At 55.4% G+C, this 20,852-nt stretch overlaps 7 protein-coding genes and 2 non-coding genes across 9 annotated transcripts; 5 read left to right on the forward strand and 4 right to left on the reverse strand.

The window, feature by feature from the left end:
* Positions 1 to 3,353: 3,353 nt before the first annotated feature.
* Positions 3,354 to 3,941, reverse strand: THITE_16348 (uncharacterized protein; the record flags this gene model as incomplete). The annotated part of the gene is made up of 1 exon (XM_003654394.1): positions 3,354 to 3,941. A coding segment is annotated over one exon (588 nt), but the record flags the coding sequence as incomplete, so codon positions are not given.
* A 1,411-nt stretch (positions 3,942 to 5,352) lies between these two features.
* THITE_117610 (uncharacterized protein) lies at positions 5,353 to 6,204 on the forward strand (the record flags this gene model as incomplete). The annotated part of the gene is made up of 1 exon (XM_003654395.1): positions 5,353 to 6,204. One exon carries the CDS (start codon positions 5,353 to 5,355, stop codon positions 6,202 to 6,204), a length of 852 nt encoding a protein of 283 aa, XP_003654443.1.
* A 1,225-nt stretch (positions 6,205 to 7,429) lies between these two features.
* On the forward strand, positions 7,430 to 9,739 carry THITE_2129894 (uncharacterized protein; the record flags this gene model as incomplete). Its single annotated transcript, XM_003654396.1, has 5 exons — positions 7,430 to 7,543; positions 7,624 to 8,207; positions 8,964 to 9,147; positions 9,214 to 9,608; positions 9,649 to 9,739. 5 exons carry the CDS (start codon positions 7,430 to 7,432, stop codon positions 9,737 to 9,739), a joined length of 1,368 nt encoding a protein of 455 aa, XP_003654444.1.
* A 1,455-nt stretch (positions 9,740 to 11,194) lies between these two features.
* Positions 11,195 to 11,671, reverse strand: THITE_2129895 (uncharacterized protein; the record flags this gene model as incomplete). Its single annotated transcript, XM_003654397.1, has 1 exon — positions 11,195 to 11,671. The coding sequence occupies one exon, from the start codon at positions 11,669 to 11,671 to the stop codon at positions 11,195 to 11,197; it is 477 nt and encodes a 158-aa protein (XP_003654445.1).
* Positions 11,672 to 12,819: 1,148 nt separating this feature from the next.
* THITE_t87 lies at positions 12,820 to 12,893 on the forward strand. Its single transcript has one exon. It is a non-coding gene; the product is annotated as a tRNA-Val (tRNA).
* Positions 12,894 to 12,976: 83 nt separating this feature from the next.
* THITE_t88 lies at positions 12,977 to 13,058 on the forward strand. The gene has a single exon. It is a non-coding gene; the product is annotated as a tRNA-Ser (tRNA).
* Positions 13,059 to 13,274: 216 nt separating this feature from the next.
* Positions 13,275 to 15,572, reverse strand: THITE_160239 (uncharacterized protein; the record flags this gene model as incomplete). Its single annotated transcript, XM_003654398.1, has 10 exons — positions 13,275 to 13,392; positions 13,475 to 13,559; positions 13,693 to 13,953; positions 14,062 to 14,158; positions 14,220 to 14,349; positions 14,401 to 14,540; positions 14,605 to 14,690; positions 14,818 to 15,086; positions 15,194 to 15,349; positions 15,430 to 15,572. The coding sequence occupies 10 exons, from the start codon at positions 15,570 to 15,572 to the stop codon at positions 13,275 to 13,277; spliced, it is 1,485 nt and encodes a 494-aa protein (XP_003654446.1).
* Positions 15,573 to 16,409: 837 nt separating this feature from the next.
* Positions 16,410 to 18,901, forward strand: THITE_2117485 (uncharacterized protein). The gene is made up of 6 exons (XM_003654399.1): positions 16,410 to 16,984; positions 17,050 to 17,334; positions 17,414 to 17,600; positions 17,667 to 17,968; positions 18,044 to 18,155; positions 18,248 to 18,901. Exons 1-6 carry the CDS (start codon positions 16,672 to 16,674, stop codon positions 18,636 to 18,638), a joined length of 1,590 nt encoding a protein of 529 aa, XP_003654447.1. The 5' UTR covers positions 16,410 to 16,671; the 3' UTR covers positions 18,639 to 18,901.
* THITE_2117488 (uncharacterized protein) lies at positions 18,887 to 20,148 on the reverse strand. Its single transcript, XM_003654400.1, has 2 exons — positions 19,862 to 20,148; positions 18,887 to 19,793 (listed from the first exon to the last, which is right to left on the reverse strand). The coding sequence occupies exons 1-2, from the start codon at positions 20,018 to 20,020 to the stop codon at positions 18,981 to 18,983; spliced, it is 972 nt and encodes a 323-aa protein (XP_003654448.1). The 5' UTR covers positions 20,021 to 20,148; the 3' UTR covers positions 18,887 to 18,980.
* Positions 20,149 to 20,852: the final 704 nt, after the last annotated feature.

Consider the following 20,852-nt stretch of genomic DNA (forward strand, 5'->3'; position numbering starts at 1 on the left):
GGGTTCTAAATATAATAGATATTCGAGGAATTATATCCTATAAGGTAGCTAATCTAAGCTCTTAGTTAGAACTGTTTAAAACGCCTTTCTTTCTTTTTAACAATATCTGTTATAGCGAATGCCTTATAACTATAGACCTTTAAGTGCCCTTAGTATAGCTTATACTTTAAGGCTCTTAGGCTATCTCTCTTAGTAAAGAAGGTATAAAAGCGATCTAGTAGCGTTATCTACTCTGTTGTCAAGGATAGTATCCTATTGTAGAGATATACTATAGCTCTTATAACTTTTAGCTATAGTTGCTCTAGTAACTATATACTAATAGCTATCGTTCTAGCCTTCTCTTTGATTATACCCCCTAAGTATTTAGCGCCTCCGTTCTATATAGGTGTATTAGGCGCTAAAGGCTCTATTTGGATACTTTGTCTCTTTACCTAGGTAGTGATGGCGCTCGCTTATATAAATTCGTTGTTATACTCTAGGACCTTGATATATAGCTAGTACTACCTTTCAAGCAATATAGCGAAGTATTTAATAGCTACTAGAATGTCTAGAGCTTCGCGATTATATAGATAGTAGTCCTATATTATATTTGAATAGCGATCTATCGCTAATAGTAGATATTTAAAGCGTTGTTAGCCTTCCTAGAAAGGGTATAAATCTAGGGCAATCCTATCGCCTAGGCTATAGTTCAATGGCCTAGGAATGTAATTAGGCCTACATTTTGACTTGCTAAGGCTATAGCCATTATACTTAAACGTTGGTACGCCTTTGATATATCCTCTTTATAAGCAATTAACGAAGTGTTTAAAGGCCCTTAGGCCTATATAGCTAAGACGTAGATACTAAGTTATAGCATTTACTATACTCTCTATATAGCGAGCCTAGCGATTAAGCCTCTTCGTTTAGATAGTAAAGGCTATAGACGTATAGTCCTTAAATATATATTTAAGGATATATTGTTAAAGCTTCTTTGTAGTATATCTAAGGAGCATATAATCTTAGCGCCTAAGTAGGTAGTTTAGTATACTCTTTAGCCTATTGTCCTACTAGATCCCTCGTCGATTAAGCTACTCTAATAATACGATATTATATACGAAGATTAGGCAATAAGCTACATTATATAGTATAAGAACTATAACGCCCTTGTTATTCTATAGTTTAATATCTATCTCGCTATATCCTTTAATCTAAATAGAGTGCTCGCCTATCTAGATATAGTCATTAAGCGTAGCCAACTTAAGAAGCCTTTTGAACCTACTTAGATAGTTAGCGATATAAATAATTGACTCTAAATCTAGGATTACCAAGTTAATTAAAGGATATCTCTAGCCTATCTAGAATATAGCTAAGATTATAGCGAAGCTCGCTATATATTTGCTTATAGCTCTCTACTACTACGTTCTCGCGATATATTAGTAGCTAAATATCGCTATAATATTAGTGCTTACGTTAGAGGCGTTGCCTATATTAGGGGCGATACCTACTTTAAAGGCAGTACCTACTTCGAGGGTATTACCCTCTTCCTAGGTAGTGCTCTCTTTGGGAGTAGTGCCCTCTTTAAAGGTATTGGCATCTGCTATATCCACTTTAAGGACCTTAGGCTCCTTCGTCGAGAGTATAGCTATAGCTCTCTTAAAGTGGTTGGCTAGTCAATATAATAGTGGATCTTCGCCTATATTGCTCTTTACGTTGTTAGCGAGGCTACTCCTAGACCTCTTTATCTAGAGCTTATTAGCCTCTGCTTATAGAGTTGAATTAGCTTTTAAATTGGCCTCTATATAAGCTTTAATATATTCTTTAGGTTCTTACCTAGGTAGTATACTCTTAGAGTTTAAATAGTAGTACTGTTTAGTCAAATAAAAGTGATTATAGACATAGTACTTCCTTAATATACTTGAGGACCTTATAGAGGTGCCAAGAGCTATAGGCGTACTTAGCTTACGTTTAGAGTAGGATTGGCCGATTCTAGCTCCTTCCTTACAACTAGCTTAGCGCCTAGGGCGATCCTCCTAATCTTTTAGTTGCTTAGGGTCCTTGTTTTCTTTTTCTCTAAGGCTATATATTAGGAAGGATCCTTTCCTTATATAGTTAAACGTCTTCTCGAGGAATAGATATATTCCTTTATAGACTTCTATAGCTATATCTCGAAAGGTTAGCTTCTTAAAGATCTTTATCTTACTTATAGTATAGAGGGAAACAAAGCTTAGGAATAGCTTCTCTAGTATAGCTATCAATTCGTTGAACTATAGGCTAGGATCCTTTGCCTTATTTATCTTCTAAAGAAAGGCCTTATCTATTAGGTTCTTCTATTTAACGAGCTACTTTTCGAAATTAGTCTCTTTAATATATATATTCTTAGGATATTTAAGTATATTAAAGTAAATATAAATATATATTTAAAGCTCTATTATTGTTTCGATAGTTGGCTAAGTAGTCTTCTTAAGGTTATTATACTATATTCGAAGGTCGATATACTCTATAAAGTAGATAGATTAGTAGTTAGCTACTACTATAGTGGTTATAAAGGTTAGTATCTAAGTAAGGTAATTGGTCTAACGTTTATAGTCCTTATATTTATAGTCTAGATCCTTTTTAACCTATAAAATAACAATAGTAATATTATTGTTAAACTACTTCTCCTTCTTATTATAGAGCTTCCTTTAGTGGCTATTTAGTACCTCGATACTAGGCTACTCTTATAGACCTTCGTTCTTAAAGAGGGTCTAGGAATCTATATCGTCATCCTAGGCTATAGAGGTAGTGCTAGGCCACTACTCGCCTATAGTAGATACTCTTAGATCGGCTAGAGCTCCTATAGCTATAGCTAGCGTAGAAGCCTATAGTTCGACAATATATTTCTAAAGCTTACGCTAAATATACTTGTAGACAAGATCATAGATATCGGCTGTTGTAAGCTTTGGGAGGAGCTCCGCTTTGCCTTCGAAGTAGTCGAATAGGTCGAGATACTTAGCTTTGTTGACGAACTTACAGTTCTAAGCCACCTAGTTATCTAGGCTAGCTAGGATAATGTCGATCTTTATATCGGCTTTCGAAGATATAGTAGTTGCTACTAAGCGCTATACATAGGGCCGTATACTCAGAGATAGGGCTAGGTTTTCAAGCCAATAAGACTCTTAATTGTTGGAACCACTACACCGGCTTAGGAAGATAAAGCTATTACGATGTAAGCAATATGTACAACTGGAATCAATCGTGGTGTTAAGGATATTGTATTGTGGGAGAGTTCTCCTAATCAGGAGCCTAGTCTTGGGCGGCAGTTGGGCATCAAGCTGGTGGATCCTAATCTCGGTGGGCCGGCCCGCTACCCCGGGCCAGGCTGGTTCTGACACCTCCTCCTCCAACACGGTGCTGACCTCATGATCCTCGATGCGAATCTTGCCTTCCTCGAACCCCGCCTCCACCAGAATCTTCCTCAGCTGCTTCCCATCCGTCCAATTGACAGGCGGCGCAGGGAAGGGCACCGCCTCGCCGCGGAAGGCCCTGTGCACGCGCACGATGGGCAGCATCCACGCGATGGCCTTCCAGCAGTTCACCACGGCGAGCCCGCCCGGCTTGAGCGTGCGGTACACCTCGCGGGCGGCGTCGAGCCCGCCGGCGGTCGTGAAGATGATGCCGATGTTCATGATGTCGTAGTCGAAGAAGGCGTCGGCGAAGCGCGTGCGCTCGGAGCGCTGGTTCGACACCTCGACCGGCCATCCGTGCCGCGCCGCGTCCGAGGCGAGGACGTCCAGGAAGGCCGGGTCGATGTCGGTTGCGTGGATCTTGATGTCCGGGGGCGCGGCGCCGCCGTTGTGTTGTTGCTGCAGGATGAGGCGCGTGACGGTGCCCGCGCCGCAGGCGTTGTCGTGGATGGTTGAGCCCGGCTTGATGGCTGGTATGAGGGTGAGGTTGTGGGCGGCGAACTTTGCGGTTACCTTCCCGCCCGTGGACTCGTACGTGGCGACTTTGGCTTTGCCGGTCAAGAGGGCGGCGGCTTGTTTAGGGAGGGGTCCTGCGTGGAAGTTCATCGTCGACGTTCGGGAGGGTCGAGGCAAGGTACCTAGGTAGTTATAAGCGGTTTTCGTGCACGTCTGAGGAAGAGTGGTTTACTAAGGCTGGAGAGGAGAGTACCGGGCAGTTATAAGAATACCCTACGGTGCCCGACGGTCTGCCCTGTCCCCGTAAGTTTGAAGCGAAGCGCAGTTGGCTCGCAAATGCGAGGCCGCGCATTTGGAACTGCGGCCGCGCAATTTAAACTGCGGCCGCGCAATTTGAACTGCAGCCAGGCGGATTGAACTGTGGCTTCGCATTGGAACTGGGCCTCGTACTGCATATGCAACTACCTAGCTACTGCAAATACAACTAGGTGCTAGAAAATGGATTTGCTTTGAAAACAAGCCTACCTAGGAGAGGCCTGTCCTCCAGCCTAAAAATGGTACCTGAGACCATCCATTTTGTCAGTTAGGGGTTGGGCGCGCGCTCTGGTAGATGGGGTATCCTTTTCCGCTTGCATTCCGCTTGCACTCTCAATTCCTGCATCCTTTCCATAACGACCCCCCAACCAAGACTTGGCGCTGACGAGGAGCACATCGACCCACCCCACTGAACATGCACCGGGGCGATTCACTGGACTGCTCGGAATGCCAAAGACCTATCGCGCCGCTCCTTCACACTCTCAAGTCCGAGGGCTCCCCGGTTCGGCTTTTTCCCCGACTCGGCCGTCCCCCGGCTCGGCCGCACGCCCATGGAGTGGCCTGACGATGTTCCCTTTGTACGGAGCATCTGGTGTTGTGGCATTTGCCCTGAGAGGATTCCCTCCGTTCGAGAGTATCTGGTCGCCGCCGGGGATATCCGAGCCATTGGCGCTTTCGCTACAGCCGCTAGCGCATGTTTTGGAGCCATGGTAGCAGGAACCCATGGCAGCGGTCATGCGTGTTGTAGCTTTGTATGCCAGGTGTCTTGCTTTGATGAGTTTGGCTCAACCGAGCTTGCGCGCCCTTTCAGTTGGCGCCAATGATGGCTGCGATTGTGAGGTTAAGGGGCAACACGAGACTACAGCTCGACCACGCGCGATGTTCAAAGACCCCTGAGATATGCAAGATGTTTTCAAACTCGGCATGAGTGCTTTGTCACCCTGGACCTTCGGACTGAAGGCAGAGTGGTTGTGGAGAGCTCATGAAGGCACTACCTATCTTCAGCCATCGCCGCCTCCTCAAGAACCCCGTAACCCGGACCGCCCCAGGGTTGGCATGTCTGTTCCTAGCACTATCTCACCACTAGGAGTAAACTCCACATGGGCGCGTCTAGCATCTTCCAAGTTCCAAGACGTAATTCGGCCCTCGCCGTACAATAATGGGCAACTCCACATCCCGACCGAGAAAACCCAAGACCAGAGGCCAGTTGTCGAGAACGAACCCAAAGCTCTCCGCGGAAGCCGCCTTACAGCAGCGGATTTCCCTCAACAGGGCCACACTCGACAAGTTCCTGCAGCAAATAGGACACCCTAATCGTGGGAGAACGAGGGACTCGCTTATTCGACTAGCACAACAACAACGACTCTCCCAGATCCCGCCGTCGACACCTTCGCACGGAAGGAGCTCACAGACTCCAATGAGGGAGACGACTACGCCCTTGAACACCACCAACAATCCCCAGCCAAGCAGCGCGGACCCAAGATCTCCGACGCCCACCGCAGCGGCTTTCCCCCAGAGAGACAAGCCTCTGCCCCCTCTACCGTTCCCAACCCCACCCCTCTCATGCGCATCCACAAGCTCCTTCGGCCCATCTCAGGTTGCTTATCACCAGTACCAAGATGAACACCGGTACCAGCACCAGCACCATCTCTCAACACATCACCTCGCACGCGACGTCCACATCGCACACCACCGCGCCGCAGCCCTCCGACGGCTTGAGCAGTCGTCGCCGCCATCATCGGAGGACGACACCGAGAGGGGTGTTGCTATCGACACCGGCACCTGCGCTGGTACCTTGCCGCGGGGTGGGAGCGGGCGTGGACATGGATCTGGATCTGGACTGGGGGCGTGTCACACCCCGCGGCAAGAGGACGTCCTTTCTCTGCAGAGAATGTCCCCTGCGACGGTGTACGACAGGTCGCGGTCGCGCGTGCCCGAGGTGATTCTCCGGCGGATTGAGCGGGACTGGAACCGGGAGCGGGAGCGGGAGCGGCGCGCCGCGGTGAGTTGAGTCGGCAAAGGAGGGTTGGGTCGTGCCGAGTCGGGAATCTGGTCTGGGAAATGACTAGGAGCGGCTGGGGGAGGCAAGGCTTGAGGATGAACATCGATACCGCAGGGCCTCACAGACATTGAAAGGGATGCATTCAGGCCGCGGCAGGTGCTTGGGTCGTCAGGTGCTGGAGAGGGCGGAGACGAATAAATCAGGAATTGCTTCAGGCATGCTTAGGTAGGACAGGTCCCCCGGAAATGCGGAGAGAGCAGCACACCCAGGGCAGCCTGCATTCTCAAAAGATCATTAACGAGACCTTGGCTGTGCCACGCCCCAGCAAGTGGTGAAGCGAAGCTGGCCGAAGCGATAGCTCGTGAAGCTTCGCTTCAATTACCTAGTCTTAACTAGGTAGCTATCAAGGCGTCAGGAGTGAACTGCATCCCCGGCCCACCCCCTCGTCACTAGTGCCCAGACGCCGTTCCAGCCAGATGAGGACGCTGGGTCTTGATCTTAGGGTTAGGCTGGGCCAAACATGTCGCGGCTGAACTGAAGTGGACACTGTTCCGTTTTTGAATTTGGGATAAGGGGCAATAGCATAGGGCAGGGAGTGCTGCCCCTGGCACGTCCGCGCTGCTGTGGATGTTTCGGCCCGGCCCCGGACCCGGGTGTCTGGCGCAATAAGCTGTTGCGTCCAGACACACTGAGTTGGCGTCGACCATCAGCGAGCCATGCGGCACAGCACACACGACAGCCTACGGCCGACTGCAGCGGCCTAGCTCCCGGTCTAGACCGTTCCACGCATCTGGACGAGCTCTGAACCTGTTTCTCGCTTGGCATCTGAGATGTGTGGCAGGTCCCACGTCGGGCCGGTGAAGGACGCGGCCCGACACGGGGGTTGAGACGGACCATGTTCTGCATCAGAGCCCGCAAGAAGAGAGAATATCAGCCCAATGCATGTGTTTAGTGCACGACGGGCTCTATATATCCAATGTTCCCGCTCCTGAACGGCGCCGAGGAATTGTTTCCTTCGGCAGGATACTCGGGCAGTCTCCTCAACCACTCGTTCCTTTCTCGTCGCTCGCAGCCTCCAAGTTATTTTCCGACGGCTGGCCGTCTGTTTTGCACTCCGTCGCCGCCACTAGAGTCGTGCAGGACCTCCTCTGCAAATACCTCCTTGCGCTCGCTTCATCGCCTCTTCCTGTACACGCCAACTACTTCCAGTGCGACCAAGTGACAGATATTCGCCATGCACGCCCCATCTCTTCTCCCCACCCTCGCCAGCACCCTCCTGGCAGCCAGCGCCGTCGCCGGCCTGAGTGCACCATATACTAGGATTCTGGCACTCCATCCGCGCAACGCAGTAAGTCCATTTGCCCTGACTTGCTCTCTTCCCCTTCCTGAAGCTCCCCGCTCGAATCTTCGGAATTAACAAGCAGATAGGGCGCTGTTGTTGTGGCAGCTGCAGCACTGGCTTCCTTGCCTGCCCCAGTTCTCGCTGTTGCCCTGCCCGCGCCCGCCCCCGGGAAAGGGCACGGTGGCGCGCACGGCGGCAAGCATGGCCACCACAAAGGCAAGGGAAAGAAAAAGGCCAAGGGCAAGAGCAAGGCCAAAGGACACGACAAGGGCAAAAAGATAGGGAAGGCCATGGGAAAGTCCATGGCCAGTGACAAGAGCAAGTCCATGGGCAACATGAAAGCCATGGGCGGCAGCATGGGCCAAGACATGAACATGGACAAGGCCAAGGCCATGGAGAAGATCATGAAGGCTATGAGTAAGGACAAGAACAAGCACAAGAGCAAGCACAAGAGCAAGGACAAGGGCAAGGACAAAGGCAACTCCAGCGGGGCCGGAAAGACCAGCGTGGTGGCGATGGCAACAACTGCGAATGGGACGACATTTGCGACTGCAACAACGACAGCGAAAGCGACAGCGACAGCGACAGCGAATACGACTGCGACTGCGACTGCGAATACGACCGCGACTGCGAAGGCGACTGCGACGGGCGGCGTCGGTCTCAAGGTGGTGTAGGTGGACAACCCGGCCAAGAAGGCGGGCAGGAGGAGCGTCGGTGGGTTTGACTTGCGGAGGTACGTTTAGTGGCTTTGATCTGTACTTCTCAAGCCTCTTTTTCATTTTTTTCCCCCTTTTTTTTTCGTGGCTTTTACCCCTTTGGGAGCGAGGCGGGCGACCCGGCGTTGAACTCTTTCTGCAAGCGTTTCTGTCTTGTGGGGGTTATTCTCTTCTTTCCGGTGGATCGAAGACTAGGCAGTGAAGGATGGTGTTGACTTGGGGAGGAGTGTAGACTCTACGAAGCGTGCATATGAAGAACGGTTGAAGGAGGGAAGCGGTCGAGCTATCTGGTCAATCCTGGAGTTGTGGCAGTTCACTAGGGGCTGGAGTTTCAGGTGCTACGGGGAGCATCATTGTTTACTTGAGGATTTCTTTCCGCTTACTCAGGTCTTCTTATCCCAACAGCTCCATCGCAACGGTTCCGTCTCTCTCTTGTCAAGGATAACGCCTCAACCCGAAAGGGACGCAAGCAGAAGGTTCTTCTCCAAGTGCCGGTTCTCCTTCACCTCCCTGGCCCTTCGCCGCTCTCGGACGCAGGGACCTTTAATCCACTGCTTCGTGAGAGTGCGCACGATCTCCCTCGTCCTGGCTCTCTCGTGACGTACCCTCCTCGGCTCTTCTCCTGCCATGGCCGTATTTCTTGGCTTCCCCCCCCTTTTCTGCGGATGCCCCTTAAATCCACGTAAACAGGAGCTCGGAGAAGCATGCAGCCCGGATGCGGCACTGCAGATCGCCCCGCCGCAGGATCTCGATCGCGTCGCCCATGTACCTGAAGCACTGCTCACGGTCAGGTTGCGGACCTTGACTTCGCCTCGGCCGTTTTCCGGGTACAATGGGCAACCGGATGCCAACGCGCAGCAGACCAACAACTCGCCGCGGCAGGACAAAGCCCAAGTCCCCAGAACAGACTAGCTCTACGCGCAGCGGGGAGCCCAAGGCCGCGCCAAAGGCCGCAATTAGAAAGATCAAAAGAACCAGAGAAATCAAGAGACTCAGAAAGATCAAGGGCGGGAAGCCATGTTTACTTTTTTGCTGGACAACGCTATTCCCATGGTTGGCAGTGGCAATCCGATCCTCCATAACTCACTGTTTCGGACGTCGGTCGTTCCCTGGATTACTCGCCGCATTTCGGCAATGTTTGAGTCAACCAGTGATGCCGATAGCAAAGAGAAAGTCAAGCGCACCGAGACAAATATCCAAGAGATGGTTCACGGTCTGCTCCCTTCCGGTTCCAGGAATCCCACCCCGGTGAATGTCATCGGCCAGGTGGAAATGCATTACGAGGTGCGGAGCTCTCCTCTCCACCCGCCAAAGTCTCCCAGGACATCAAGGCAGTGGTGTCCATCGATGCCTTCGTAGGTCGCGCTTGTTATGTTTACAAGATGCACGTCCAAGCAATTCAAACCGCCTTTTCATCCGAGGCATGACGAAAGAGGAGGTCGACAAGATCGCCGGAGAAAAGCCCGACGACGCAGCCAAGCGGTAGGCAATTGAGGATCTGAAGACGATGCGGGAGGTGCTGAAGACAATGAAGGACTACCAGGAGGCTGGCCAGCCCGCCAGAAGTTGAGGGAGAGAGGCTTCTGTGCGGCTTGACAGAGACATCGCTTTTCCAGCCATTCCAGGTAGCTCATCAGTTCACGTAAGGAACCTCCATAACCGCAAACGGAAATCATGTCATAAGTGGTAGGATTCAATGGAACAGCACATAGAAAGTACACCACCCACCCCCCTAATATCCCTGACTACCAAAACTCCCATGAAACTCCGAGACCTGTACTCCGCCCATGACCAAGATTGCGACTTTGCTGAAGTAAAGACTGGGAAACGTACAAAAGCCAATTGGATGATATGAAACAGTGTGCCACTGCCAGGGAAATTCAAACGAGCGAAAGGGCCAGATGACTGTGAAGTGAGCGAGCGCAAAACAAAAAAAGGAATGACTTGGCGGAAAACTGAACTCCATCGCTGAAGGAGTGTAACCAGAACTCGAAGCTGTGGAAAAGGAATGACTGTCTGACATGAAACTGCGCGAAGCGTGCAAAGATCCTAGGGGTGATAAACGAGCAACTGTTGAAGCAGGGCTGAATCGGTGTCCGTCTGTAGGAGAACTGAGTGCTTGGCAAAAGAGCTGAGCAAGAGTTGAACGAGTGACTGAGGAAGAGCTGAATGAATGACTGAGCAAGAGTCTAATGAGCGACTGGGAAAGAGCTGAATGAGTGGCCGAGCAGGAGCGGAATGAGTGACTGGGCAAGAGCCGTATGAGTGGTTGAGGATATGATCGGTGAAAGAGCGAATGGAAAATCCCGTGGGTACGAGCGACTGAAAGATCTCGAGAGCAAGCGACTGACAGATAACGAAAGCGAACGATGGAAAGATGTCGAATGATGCGGCTGAAGGATGAGCGACGGACGCCGCAGCTGTGGCCGAGGGAGTGACTGAAAGACACCGAAAGAGCGTCAAGAATCGGAGAGATATCGAACGAGTGGCCCTAGGAATGGAATGGCTCAAAGATTTTGGAAGGGACAAGAAGTCCAAGGTGCCGATGGAACGAGGGCCGACGAAGCATGGAGGAATTCCCGAGAATGACGCTGAAGAATGGGAGACAGAGATGCCTATGACCGGACGCCGTAGACCCAGCCGCCGACCTAAATGATGCGTTGCCGATGCCGTGTGTGCCCATGAGAAAAAGCCCGGATGACCGTCCCAGTGCCTGTTAACGCCGAGTATCTCAACCGTAGAGGCATGATAGCGAGCGTGGGGTGAAAGCGAGCGTAAGACAAAGCGAGCGTAGAATGAACGAGTGGCTCCGAGCGAGTGTCGTATGTTTCAGGCAAGTAAACCAACCCTGCCGTTCACGCGGCAGGTCCGAAAAGCAGCAGCAACCCAAGAACGAACGGAAGAAGAAACGGAACGTGGCGCTTGGACTCCCCGTTCGCCACTACGCCCAGTTTCCCAGCTCGGCGAGGTCGCGGGTAGCCAAACCCGTCTGCTGCATCTTCAAGAGCACCGGGGCGGAGGCGCCGGGGCAGCCGACGCCCTGGGTGGTCAGGTTGAAGTTCTGCAAGACCTGGATCATGGCGGTGGCGCGGAGCTTCTGGGTCTCGACCGACATGTCGGACGCGTCGTTGAACTTCTCGAGCGAGATGGGGACAGGGATGCTGAAGATGAAGCCGTCGCGGAGGGCCTTGCTGAGCTTGGAGAGGAACTCCGGGCTGTGCGGGGCGGGCGGGCAGAAGCACGGGATCGGCTTGTTGTTGGCGCCCGTGCAGGAGCCCACCTGGACCTTGTCCCGGCCCTGGCCGGCTGTCACGCCGAACGACTGGGGAACGACAGCCGGATTGACGGCGTTCTGGCGGGGCGCCACGGCCGCAGAAGCGGTGGCTGCAAGGAGGGCGAGGAGAGAGAGGGGATGCATGTTGTACGAGGTATTATTGATAGTAAATAGAGAGCAGTAACTGGGACCGGCCCTCTGAGAATAGGAAGCAAGAAAAGGAAGGAAACGAGAAGAGAAATCGCCTATGGTCGAGATGGCCACGAGATGGGATGAGATGAGATGAGTGATGATGAGCCGGATGCTGGAGTAGATCCTCGCCGGGATTGGCAAGTATAAGTAGGCATTGTAATTGTCAAGCTGCAGACTCCTAGGACCCTTCATCGCGGCTGGCCGACGGTCGCGGCTGGTGATGTCGTGCACATGGCCATGGCGAGAAACGAAACACAAAACACAGACCCGCGAGGCCATGGCTCCATGGGGTCGGTAGCCGACTTGGTGTACCTTAGATGGGGTTTCAGGGTGTGTAAGTGGGTGCCAATGGTCGTGTGGGTGCATTTTAGCCGCCGCAACGGTGCGCGCAACGGCTGCAGTGGCACCGCAACTGCCGAACATTGGAGCGTCCGCGAAACGACCCGACAGAGTGTGGCCCCCTGCAGCGGCCGTGGCAGCCCTGCGACACGCCGGACAAAGAACGTGGCTCCGTGCGGGTCGCTCTTGCCGCGGCCATAATGGCGGCCCCTTGGGGGGCCTGGCACGGATCATCTTCCATAGGCCCCCCGACCTTCGTGCTGCGGAGGCCGGAGCGGGGCGGCCGGGGCCTGGCCCGGCACCGAGACAGGACCCACCTCGGGCCCGTGCCATTGCTGGCCGGTCTCTGCAGACTGTTGGAAGGTACGGCGGGCTACAGTGGAGAATGGGAATGTAAGGCCGCCGTTGGCTGGTTCGGGCAGCCAAGCAGCAATCCACCAACACACCGGGAGTCAATCAATTCAAGCCTTTCAGCCACTATTCTTCAAGACAGGCTCGCGTGCAATTTTTTTACACCGAGTGCCCAGAGTCCGCGCCGCATGTTCAGAACTGCTCTGGGACCGAGCGACAGCTGCTCAACGTCGGTTTGGAAACAGGGCATTGCAACCCCCAACTCAAAACTGTCGGCAATTTCTTGGCGACACAGAGATCGCGGAGCGCGCATCACCACCGGCCCGTCATTCTGAGGAAGTCCGACAACACGAGGATCTTGCAATTCGACATACCTCAGGGCAAATCTCGACCCACCCATCAATCGCAGTGGTCCGATGGTGTAGTTGGTTATCACGTCAGTCTAACACACTGAAGGTCTCCAGTTCGAACCTGGATCGGATCAGCGTTTCCTTTTGCACTTTTTGCTAACTCCGCGTCCTGGACTCCGCTTCATGAACTCCACAGTATCCTCGCTTCGGCCGTCAAGGCGCGATGGCTGAGTGGTCTAAAGCGTGAGACTCGAAATCTCATCTCTTCGGAGGCGTCGGTTCGAATCCGGCTCGCGTCGATTTTTTCCGGTGTCGCGGACCGGACATCCCGTCCAAATAACTACGATGAGTCGTCATCTTTTTTCTCCCAGTCAGACACTGGGAATAGGTCTGCTGATTTTTGCTGTATAGGTTCGTCCAGTTCATCAAGGGCCCCAGATTTCCACTCCCGCTGCTCCGCTTCTTCTCCATACAGCTGTGTACCTTGTCTCTAGAGCCAAGTCGGGTCTGTGCTGTTACAGAATCATTTTGAACCGTGGGTCCCGATCATCTCCGCTTCCTTCGTACTCGGCATACTTGCCGCTCTCTTTGTCTTTGTTGATCTTGAAGCACCACAGGACGTTTGCGAGTATTCTAAATCGCTGGTTAGCCGGTTCTGCACTTTCATCTCTTGTAAAAACCGTCTCCTTCCGAAGACTCGGGCGGCAAGACGTACGCAAACCAGGCATAGACCAACAACCACAGAATAATCGTATGCCCCTTGTGATACAGAGGCCCGTCGCTGTTGGGGTACACGAACGCTAGAGCGAGGCACGCAGCCGCAGTCAGCCTCTCTGATCCGGTATTTACGCGCAGTTATCACCTCAGTTGATTTATTTCAAAGACAGGGAGGGAAAAAGGCTAGAAAAGAGACAGAGAACGAGAAAAACGCACTCGCCACGAAGCCGCCGCAGTTCGCGATGGCCAGCTGCAGCGCCGACGTGGTCGCGCGCTTGTAGTGGCCCGCCGAGTTGTTCGAGTTCCACACCAGCACGCACGGCACGCTGGCGTACATGCCCGTGGCCATGAGGCAGGTCATGCCGAAGCGGACCGTGGCCGACGCCACGTTGGCGATGGCCGCGTACCCGGCGATGGCGAGCGGCAGCGTGCACAGCATCACCACGCCGCGCAGGTTGAGCCGGTCCGAGAGGAAGGCTATGAAAACTGTTTGATGGGGGTCACAGCGTGAATTAGTTGGGGAGTGATGGCAACAATACCTAAGGAGCGGGAACCGGGAGGACTTGAGGAGGGGTTGGGACATACCGGTGATGGGCGTGGCTACGGCGTAGGGGATGACGGACCAGAGTTGGGTTTCGTTGGCGTTGGATGTGATTTTGAGGTCGTTGATGATTGTCGGGAGCTGCCGGGCGTCGACCGTGTCAGCATCATTGTTGGGATCAGCGCAGCCAGAGACGACTTACAAACAAGCCGAAGCTATACAAGCCGGAAAGAATGCCAAAGTAGGCCGTGGCTGAGAGCCAGACCTGGAGATTGAACACACCGCGGCGTACCTCAGACCATTTGAACTTCTCCTCACGCTCAAGCACGGGGCTGCCAGAGTAAGTCCGAGCTACCTCTTCGTGGGGATGGAGCAGCACCTACTTGAATCTTTCCGAGCTCGTCGATCGGGCTCCGCCTTGGAGACGCAGCACCGCGAAGTCCCTCTCTTCTTGGGTCAGGTATGATGCAGTCGCGATGCTGGTAGGGAGCAGCAAATAGGCCAGCGCTGCCGCAACCACCGTCTTCACCAAGTTAATAGCTCATCATCTCTCCGCTGCGTCTGCAAAGTCCGAAAATACAACTCACAATCAAGCCCTCAATGATGAAAATCCACCTCCACCCCTCCAGCCCTCCACGCGGCCCAATGGCCGACAGCCCGCGCGCCAGCAGACCTGCCACAGACCACACGCATCGTCATCAGCACACCCGGCATGCCAAGGATATATCATATAAAGAACAATTCAAAGAAAGAGAGGGAGAAGAGACTGAGGGAGAAGAAGAAGAACAAAAAAAACGCACCACCAAACGCCCCCGACAGCGACGCAGCGGTGTAGAACATGCCGATGCGCACGGCCATCTCGCGGCGCGTGTACAGGCCCGACAGGTACAGCACGATGCCGGGCAGCAGGCCGCCCTCGGCGAGGCCGAGCAGGGCGCGCACGGCGAAGAAGCTGGCGAAGGCGCGCACGAATCCCAGGCAGGTGGTCACGAGGCCCCAGACGGCGGTCAGCAGCGGCAGCCAGAGGGTCGGCGAGAGGCGTTTGAGGACTAGGTTTGAGGGAAGCTCGCTTTTGTCTCGGTTTAGGTTGGTTATTTATCTTGCTCCTCTGATACATAGGTACGTGTCGTAGGGTGTGGGAGCACGGGGTGGAAAAGGGGGTGGGGGGGTCTGTACCTGGCAATGTAAGTCGCGTAGAACACGGCCAGGCCCTGGTTGTACTGCAGGTTGGAGATGCCCAGGTCTTCTTCGAGGCCGATGATCTTGGCGTTGCCGACGTTGGTGCGGTCGAGGAAGGAGCAGAGGAAGAGGAGCGAGAGGATGGGCAGGATCCTGGTGGTGTAAGAAAGCCATCGAGGAGCCTTGTCAGACAGACACTGTCTACACAACGGTTACTTGGATAGAAAACACACCTCGTGTCTGTCTTGAACAGAATGCGCCGCGTTAAACGGGCCTCGTCCTCGCGAGAGAGGGTGTGCGTGATGGCATCGCGGGTGGATGCGTGGTCGCTTTCGACCTTGACCTCGTCGGCGCCAACAACGCGATCCGACGACATGGTTCCGTTTCCGTTTTTGATCCCGAGTCAGGTTATACACTATTACTCCGTAGATGTCTCGTTGACTGGGTGGATGCAGGTCACCGGTGAGTCTCCTTGCCATACAGCAGCCACCATTTGGCAATTGTTAATTTTGACGAGCGTGATGGTGCTTGAAAGAGGGGGCGATTACGACGCGTGCAGCTGCCCCTCATTGTTTGGACAGGTTCGACGCATAGCCAGATCCTAATGCTACTCTGTTGTCTCACCGCGTGGCCGATCATTTGCACGTACGCCGTGAGACCTGCAATTGGGCAACGTGACCTAGATAGATCCGCACCAACCGCCCAGAAGTTAGAACCGGGCGCGTTGGTGCGGATTGCAGTGGGTGTGGACAGGAATATGTACCTTATATACAATTTGTACATACACTGCTCCGTGATGGTGGACTCTACCGTACCTTGGGGATCGCGGACGCGAAACTGGATGAAAATTGAAACCTTGAAGCACAAAAACAACAACCGGTCTACCAGCCGCTGCAGGCGAAGACCTCGCCGGGCCGCAATGCATTCCGCCCGTGGCGCTTATTTCCGGCGGAGATAGGTCCTCGTCGGGCCGCCGCCCTCCACTATCTGACCTGATGTTGGCGCTCGGATGCGCCCTTGCATGCTTGGAACCCGCTGCGCAACGCCCCAAAGCTTGGTTCCTGTCCTTTAGCGCGGCGCAAGCTGCAACTTTCCTGGAAAGTTGTCGCACTTCGTCGGGAATAACAACCTACATACCTTGGTCTCAGTTTAGCAGCACCGAAGCTCACAACCCAGTCCACGTCAGGTATCTCGGAAAAGCCGAGACGCGGCCCCCCCTGACGCGCGATTCGGGGAATCTTGATCCCGGCAGCCAGTTCTGGTCGCCGGCGGGTCGGCCCCCCTCTGTCCCCTCTGTGACGTCGCCTTAGCGCTTATCCGGTTGGCAGAACAGGGACCGCGGCTGCGGCTGGGTCCCGATGGCGTGGTTCGCGGATCGTGCCTGGGGCGAAGGAAACAAATGCAAGATAATTTCCTTCCGAGGCTGTCGATCTGTGAGATCTGTTGTTGAAGGTGTTGGAACAAACTGAACCAAAATGGCTGGCGTAGCGCGCACGGCAAGGCAAGCAGCGCCGATGCTGGCGCGCCAGGCGTGTGCTCGGTCTTCGGCTGTTGCAACGAGCGGGGCTGCGGCGGCGCGGACGTCGAGGGCGGCGTCAGGATTCAGGTTACACCTCGCTGGAAGGCAGCATTCTTTTTTCTCACAGTCGGCGACCCGGCGGTCGGTAGCCGCACCTGCGGTTGATCGGGGCGGTTCGAAGCTGTGGGAGAGCGCTGACGAGGCGGTCGCCGACATCAAGAGCGGCTCGGTGCTTCTGAGTTCGGGCTTCGGTCTGTGTGGCGTCGCATGTGAGTTCGGGACGAACACCCTCCCGTGCCGCTTCACCGAACCATATGGCTGACCCCAAGCGAAGCCACGCTGATCGGGGCCCTCCGACGACGAGGCCCGGAGTCTCTCCACTCACTCACGGCCGTGTCCAACAATGCCGGCGTCGAAGGGAAGGGCGGGCTGGCTCTCCTGACGGAGAACGGCCAGGTCGACCGCATGATCATGTCGTATCTGGGCTCGAACAAGACGCTGGAGCGCCAGTATCTCACCGGCAAAATCGCCGTCGAGCTGTGCCCGCAGGGGACGCTGGCCGAGAGGATACGTGCGGCGGGGAGCGGCATCCCCGCGTTCTTCACCCCCACAGGCGGCCGTAAGTTGCGCCTTCTCAGTGCCGGGGTCTCTCTGTGCTGGAATTCACGTCGAATCCGTCAGGACTGACTGTGCGGTAGACACGCTCGTGCAAGAAGGCGCGATTCCCGCCCGCTTCGATTCTGACGGCAATGTGGTCGAGTACGGGAAGCCGCGAGAGACGAGGATATTCAACGGCCGGACGTATCTGATGGAGACGGCGCTGCATGGCGACGTGGCCATTCTCCGGGCGTGGAAGGTGGACAAGGCAGGCAATTGCGTGTTCAGGTCAGCCTATGTCGCGCAGCCCCCAGACAGAATTTTGTTCACGGAGGAATCGCTAACATCTCCCAGGTACACCACCAAGTCGTTCGCGCCCCTGATGGCGAAAGCCGCTAAGCTGGCCATCGTCGAAGCCGAGAACATTGTGGAGGTTGGTGAGATCGACCCCAATGACGTCGACCTTCCTGGAATCTTCATCGACCGCATCGTGCCGGCAACGGAACCCTCGAAAGTGGAGATCCTCAAGACGCGGTCGGCCGGAGACGGTCAGGGGGCCGCCGGTAGCAAGGGGGATGCGCAGCTGCGCCGAGACCGCATCGCACGGCGGGCGGCAAAGGAGCTGAAGCACGGCTTCTACGTCAACCTGGGAGTTGGTAAGGGACAACCCGGGATCTGCAGCGGCATGGGGAATTATGTGGGAAGGTGGATATGCTGCTAACCGACCGCAGGCATTCCCACTCTCGCTCCGTCCTTCCTGCCTCCCGGAGAGCGGGTCTGGATCCAGTCCGAGAACGGCATCCTCGGCATGGGCGACTACCCGCTTCCGGACGCTGTTGACCCGTGAGGCTCCCTCCCAGTTCCAACCACCCCCTTGCCCCCCAAAAAACGCAGAGCCCGTAACCGACGCTGACCTGTCCTGTTGAAACACACAGCGACATCATCAACGCGGGCAAGGAGACGACGACGCTGGTGCCCGGCGCGGCCACCTTCGACTCGTCCGAGTCCTTCGCCATGATCCGCGGCGGGCACGTCGACGTGTCGATCCTGGGCGCCCTGCAGGTCAGCGCGGCCGGCGACCTGGCCAACTACATGATCCCGGGCAAGGTGTTCAAGGGCATGGGCGGCGCCATGGACCTCGTGTCGAACCCGGACAGCACCAAGATCGTCGTCGCCACCGAGCACGTCGCCAAGGACGGCTCGTCCAAGATCGTCCAGACCTGCAGCCTGCCGCTGACCGGCGCCCGCGTCGTGAGCACCATCATCACGGACTTGGTGAGTTGGCTTCGCTGTGTTCGCGTAGGAATTCTGGGAAGAGAGAGGTGAGTGGGTGCTGACCTGGTGCTTTGCAGTGCGTGTTCCAGGTCGATCGCAAGCGGGGGACCCTCACGCTGACTGAGATTGCGCCGGGCGTGGACGTGGAGGAGGTACGGAGCAAGACGGACGCGACGTTTACTGTGGCGGACGATCTCAAGGTCATGGAGTGAGAGAGCTTTTTGTTGGGGTAATACGGAGTTCTTCATGTTCGGGGACTATGATTCTAGCATCTTGCGCAGGGGCAGGCATACACTGCTGGCAGCAATTATTGACCGTATTTACTTACCGCCTCTCATATCTGCCCTGTAGATCCAAAACGCTTGACTACCTATCCAACCCCCGAACCAAACCTCACAACTTCGACTCCCTCCCCCTTCCCTCCTCCGCCTCCGCCTCCCCCTCCCACCGCGCAAAGCTCCCCCCGATGGCCTCCGCAATCGCGTCCACGCTCCTCAACAACCACTCGCTCCCCTCATCGCTCGCCAGCCTCTCCACCGCCTCCGCCTCCCCCGGCAGCCCCGCAAACTCGGCCCGATGCAAGCCCTGCTCGACCCCCTTCCGCAGCCCAAAGACGTGCGACAGCACCTGCGGCCCGACGCCCGTCTGCGCGCGCAAGCACGCGATCGCCACCACGCTGGTCAGGTTCCTGCCGAGCCTAGCCAGGCCCGCCGGCCCCCCTTCTCCGTCCGCTGCCTCTGCCTGTTGCCCATCGCTCGTTTCTGCTGCCTCTCCTTCCTCCGCAGCGGGAGGCGGCGGATCAGACAGCAGCGGGCCGTAGTGGCATTCCAGAATGTGGACCGGCAGGTCCGGGTGGCTGTCGGCGAGCTTGGCCTCGAGCTTGTCGTCGAAGGGCGTGTAGACGCTGTGCCACAGGGCGCGGCCGCGCGCGGCCACGGCGGGCAGGTTGGCCGGCGTCAGCTGCCGGGTGGGCGCCGTGGCCAGGTGGCGCGCCCAGGGGTGGTGCGCGAGCCCGGCCTTGAAGGCGCCCAGGCAGTTGATGGTGCGCGGGATGCCGTTGAAGGAGATGCATTTGAGGCCGATCGCGCGGATGAGCTCGGCGGACGCGAGCGGGGTCAGCGTCGTGGTGGCTGGCAGGACCGAGGGGGTCAGGGAGTGCAGCGCGAGCAGCGAGGCGGGTGAGTTGAGCGTGAAGGTTGCTGCTGCCTGGAGATGGGGAGGATTGCGTGAGTGGATGGTGGTTTTGGTGGTTTACGGTGGGAAACAAGACTTACAGCCAGCGTCAGCCACGGGCGCTCGCCGTACTGGCGCTCGCGGGCCTCATGCGCGATGCGCGTGAAGACGTCGTTGATGCGCCGCGGCGCCGGCGTTTGGCCGGGGCGCGCAAACGGCGCGTTGATGAGCGCCTTGAGCGACGGCGAGAGCTTCGACATGTCGCGTGCTGCAGCCGGCGTGTTCGTCTGGACTGGGAAGCTTCGGATTCCGTTTCGACCGGCGTGGACACCACCAGTCCGTCCGATGTCAGGGCGCAAAACTACCTTAGCCTAAGATCGAATTCTCCTCTCAGCGACCGCGGCCGGCAGCCCATTCAGTTGTGATCCTCGATTCCAATTGGCCTAGTCTGCGCTGCACTGCCCGCATCACATCATCGGGGCGCGCGCATCGAAGATCGACTGACATGTGGCAACAGTTAACTAAACCCCCCTGTCGAGTCCCTCCACCGCACAGTGAGGGGTGGGTAAACATGGCCGGCTGAAGGTTTCGGGGACAGCTTGGTGGATTCCGGGGCCCAGAAATTAGACCGAGACCCCACGGCGTCAGGGGCAAGGTTCCACGCCTCACGTTTGGACCATCCCAGCTCGACTGAAAGTGGAATGTGCCACAGCATGGAGCCCGCCGCTGAGCGAATGTGAGCGTCGGATCAGTTCTCGAGAACACGCCGCTGAAAAGGAGTGTAGGTTGCGGACATCGGAGCACGGTCGGATCAGAGCCAACAGGGTGCCTGGCCGTTGACGCCGTAAACCATCCCGGCTAGACACACTGCTGGTCCCCCTGAAAGCGGAACGGACATGCTTGCTTGTGCCCTGCAACAGGGCGCGGTTATATCGGCCCGCACCGTTGGAGCCCTGAGCTGCTTATCGGCGGTAGTTGTATGCTGTGCTTGGGGCCACCGGTGGCAGAAGAAGTTGGGGGTCGCCGATCGAAGGCTAGTTCGGCGCACTACTGCGCTAACTCGTAGCGATAGCAAGCATACGGTCCCCCGCC

Source organism: Thermothielavioides terrestris, chromosome 3 (genome assembly GCF_000226115.1).
Source record: "Thermothielavioides terrestris NRRL 8126 chromosome 3, complete sequence".
In the NCBI taxonomy this organism is placed as follows: domain Eukaryota; kingdom Fungi; phylum Ascomycota; class Sordariomycetes; order Sordariales; family Chaetomiaceae; genus Thermothielavioides; species Thermothielavioides terrestris.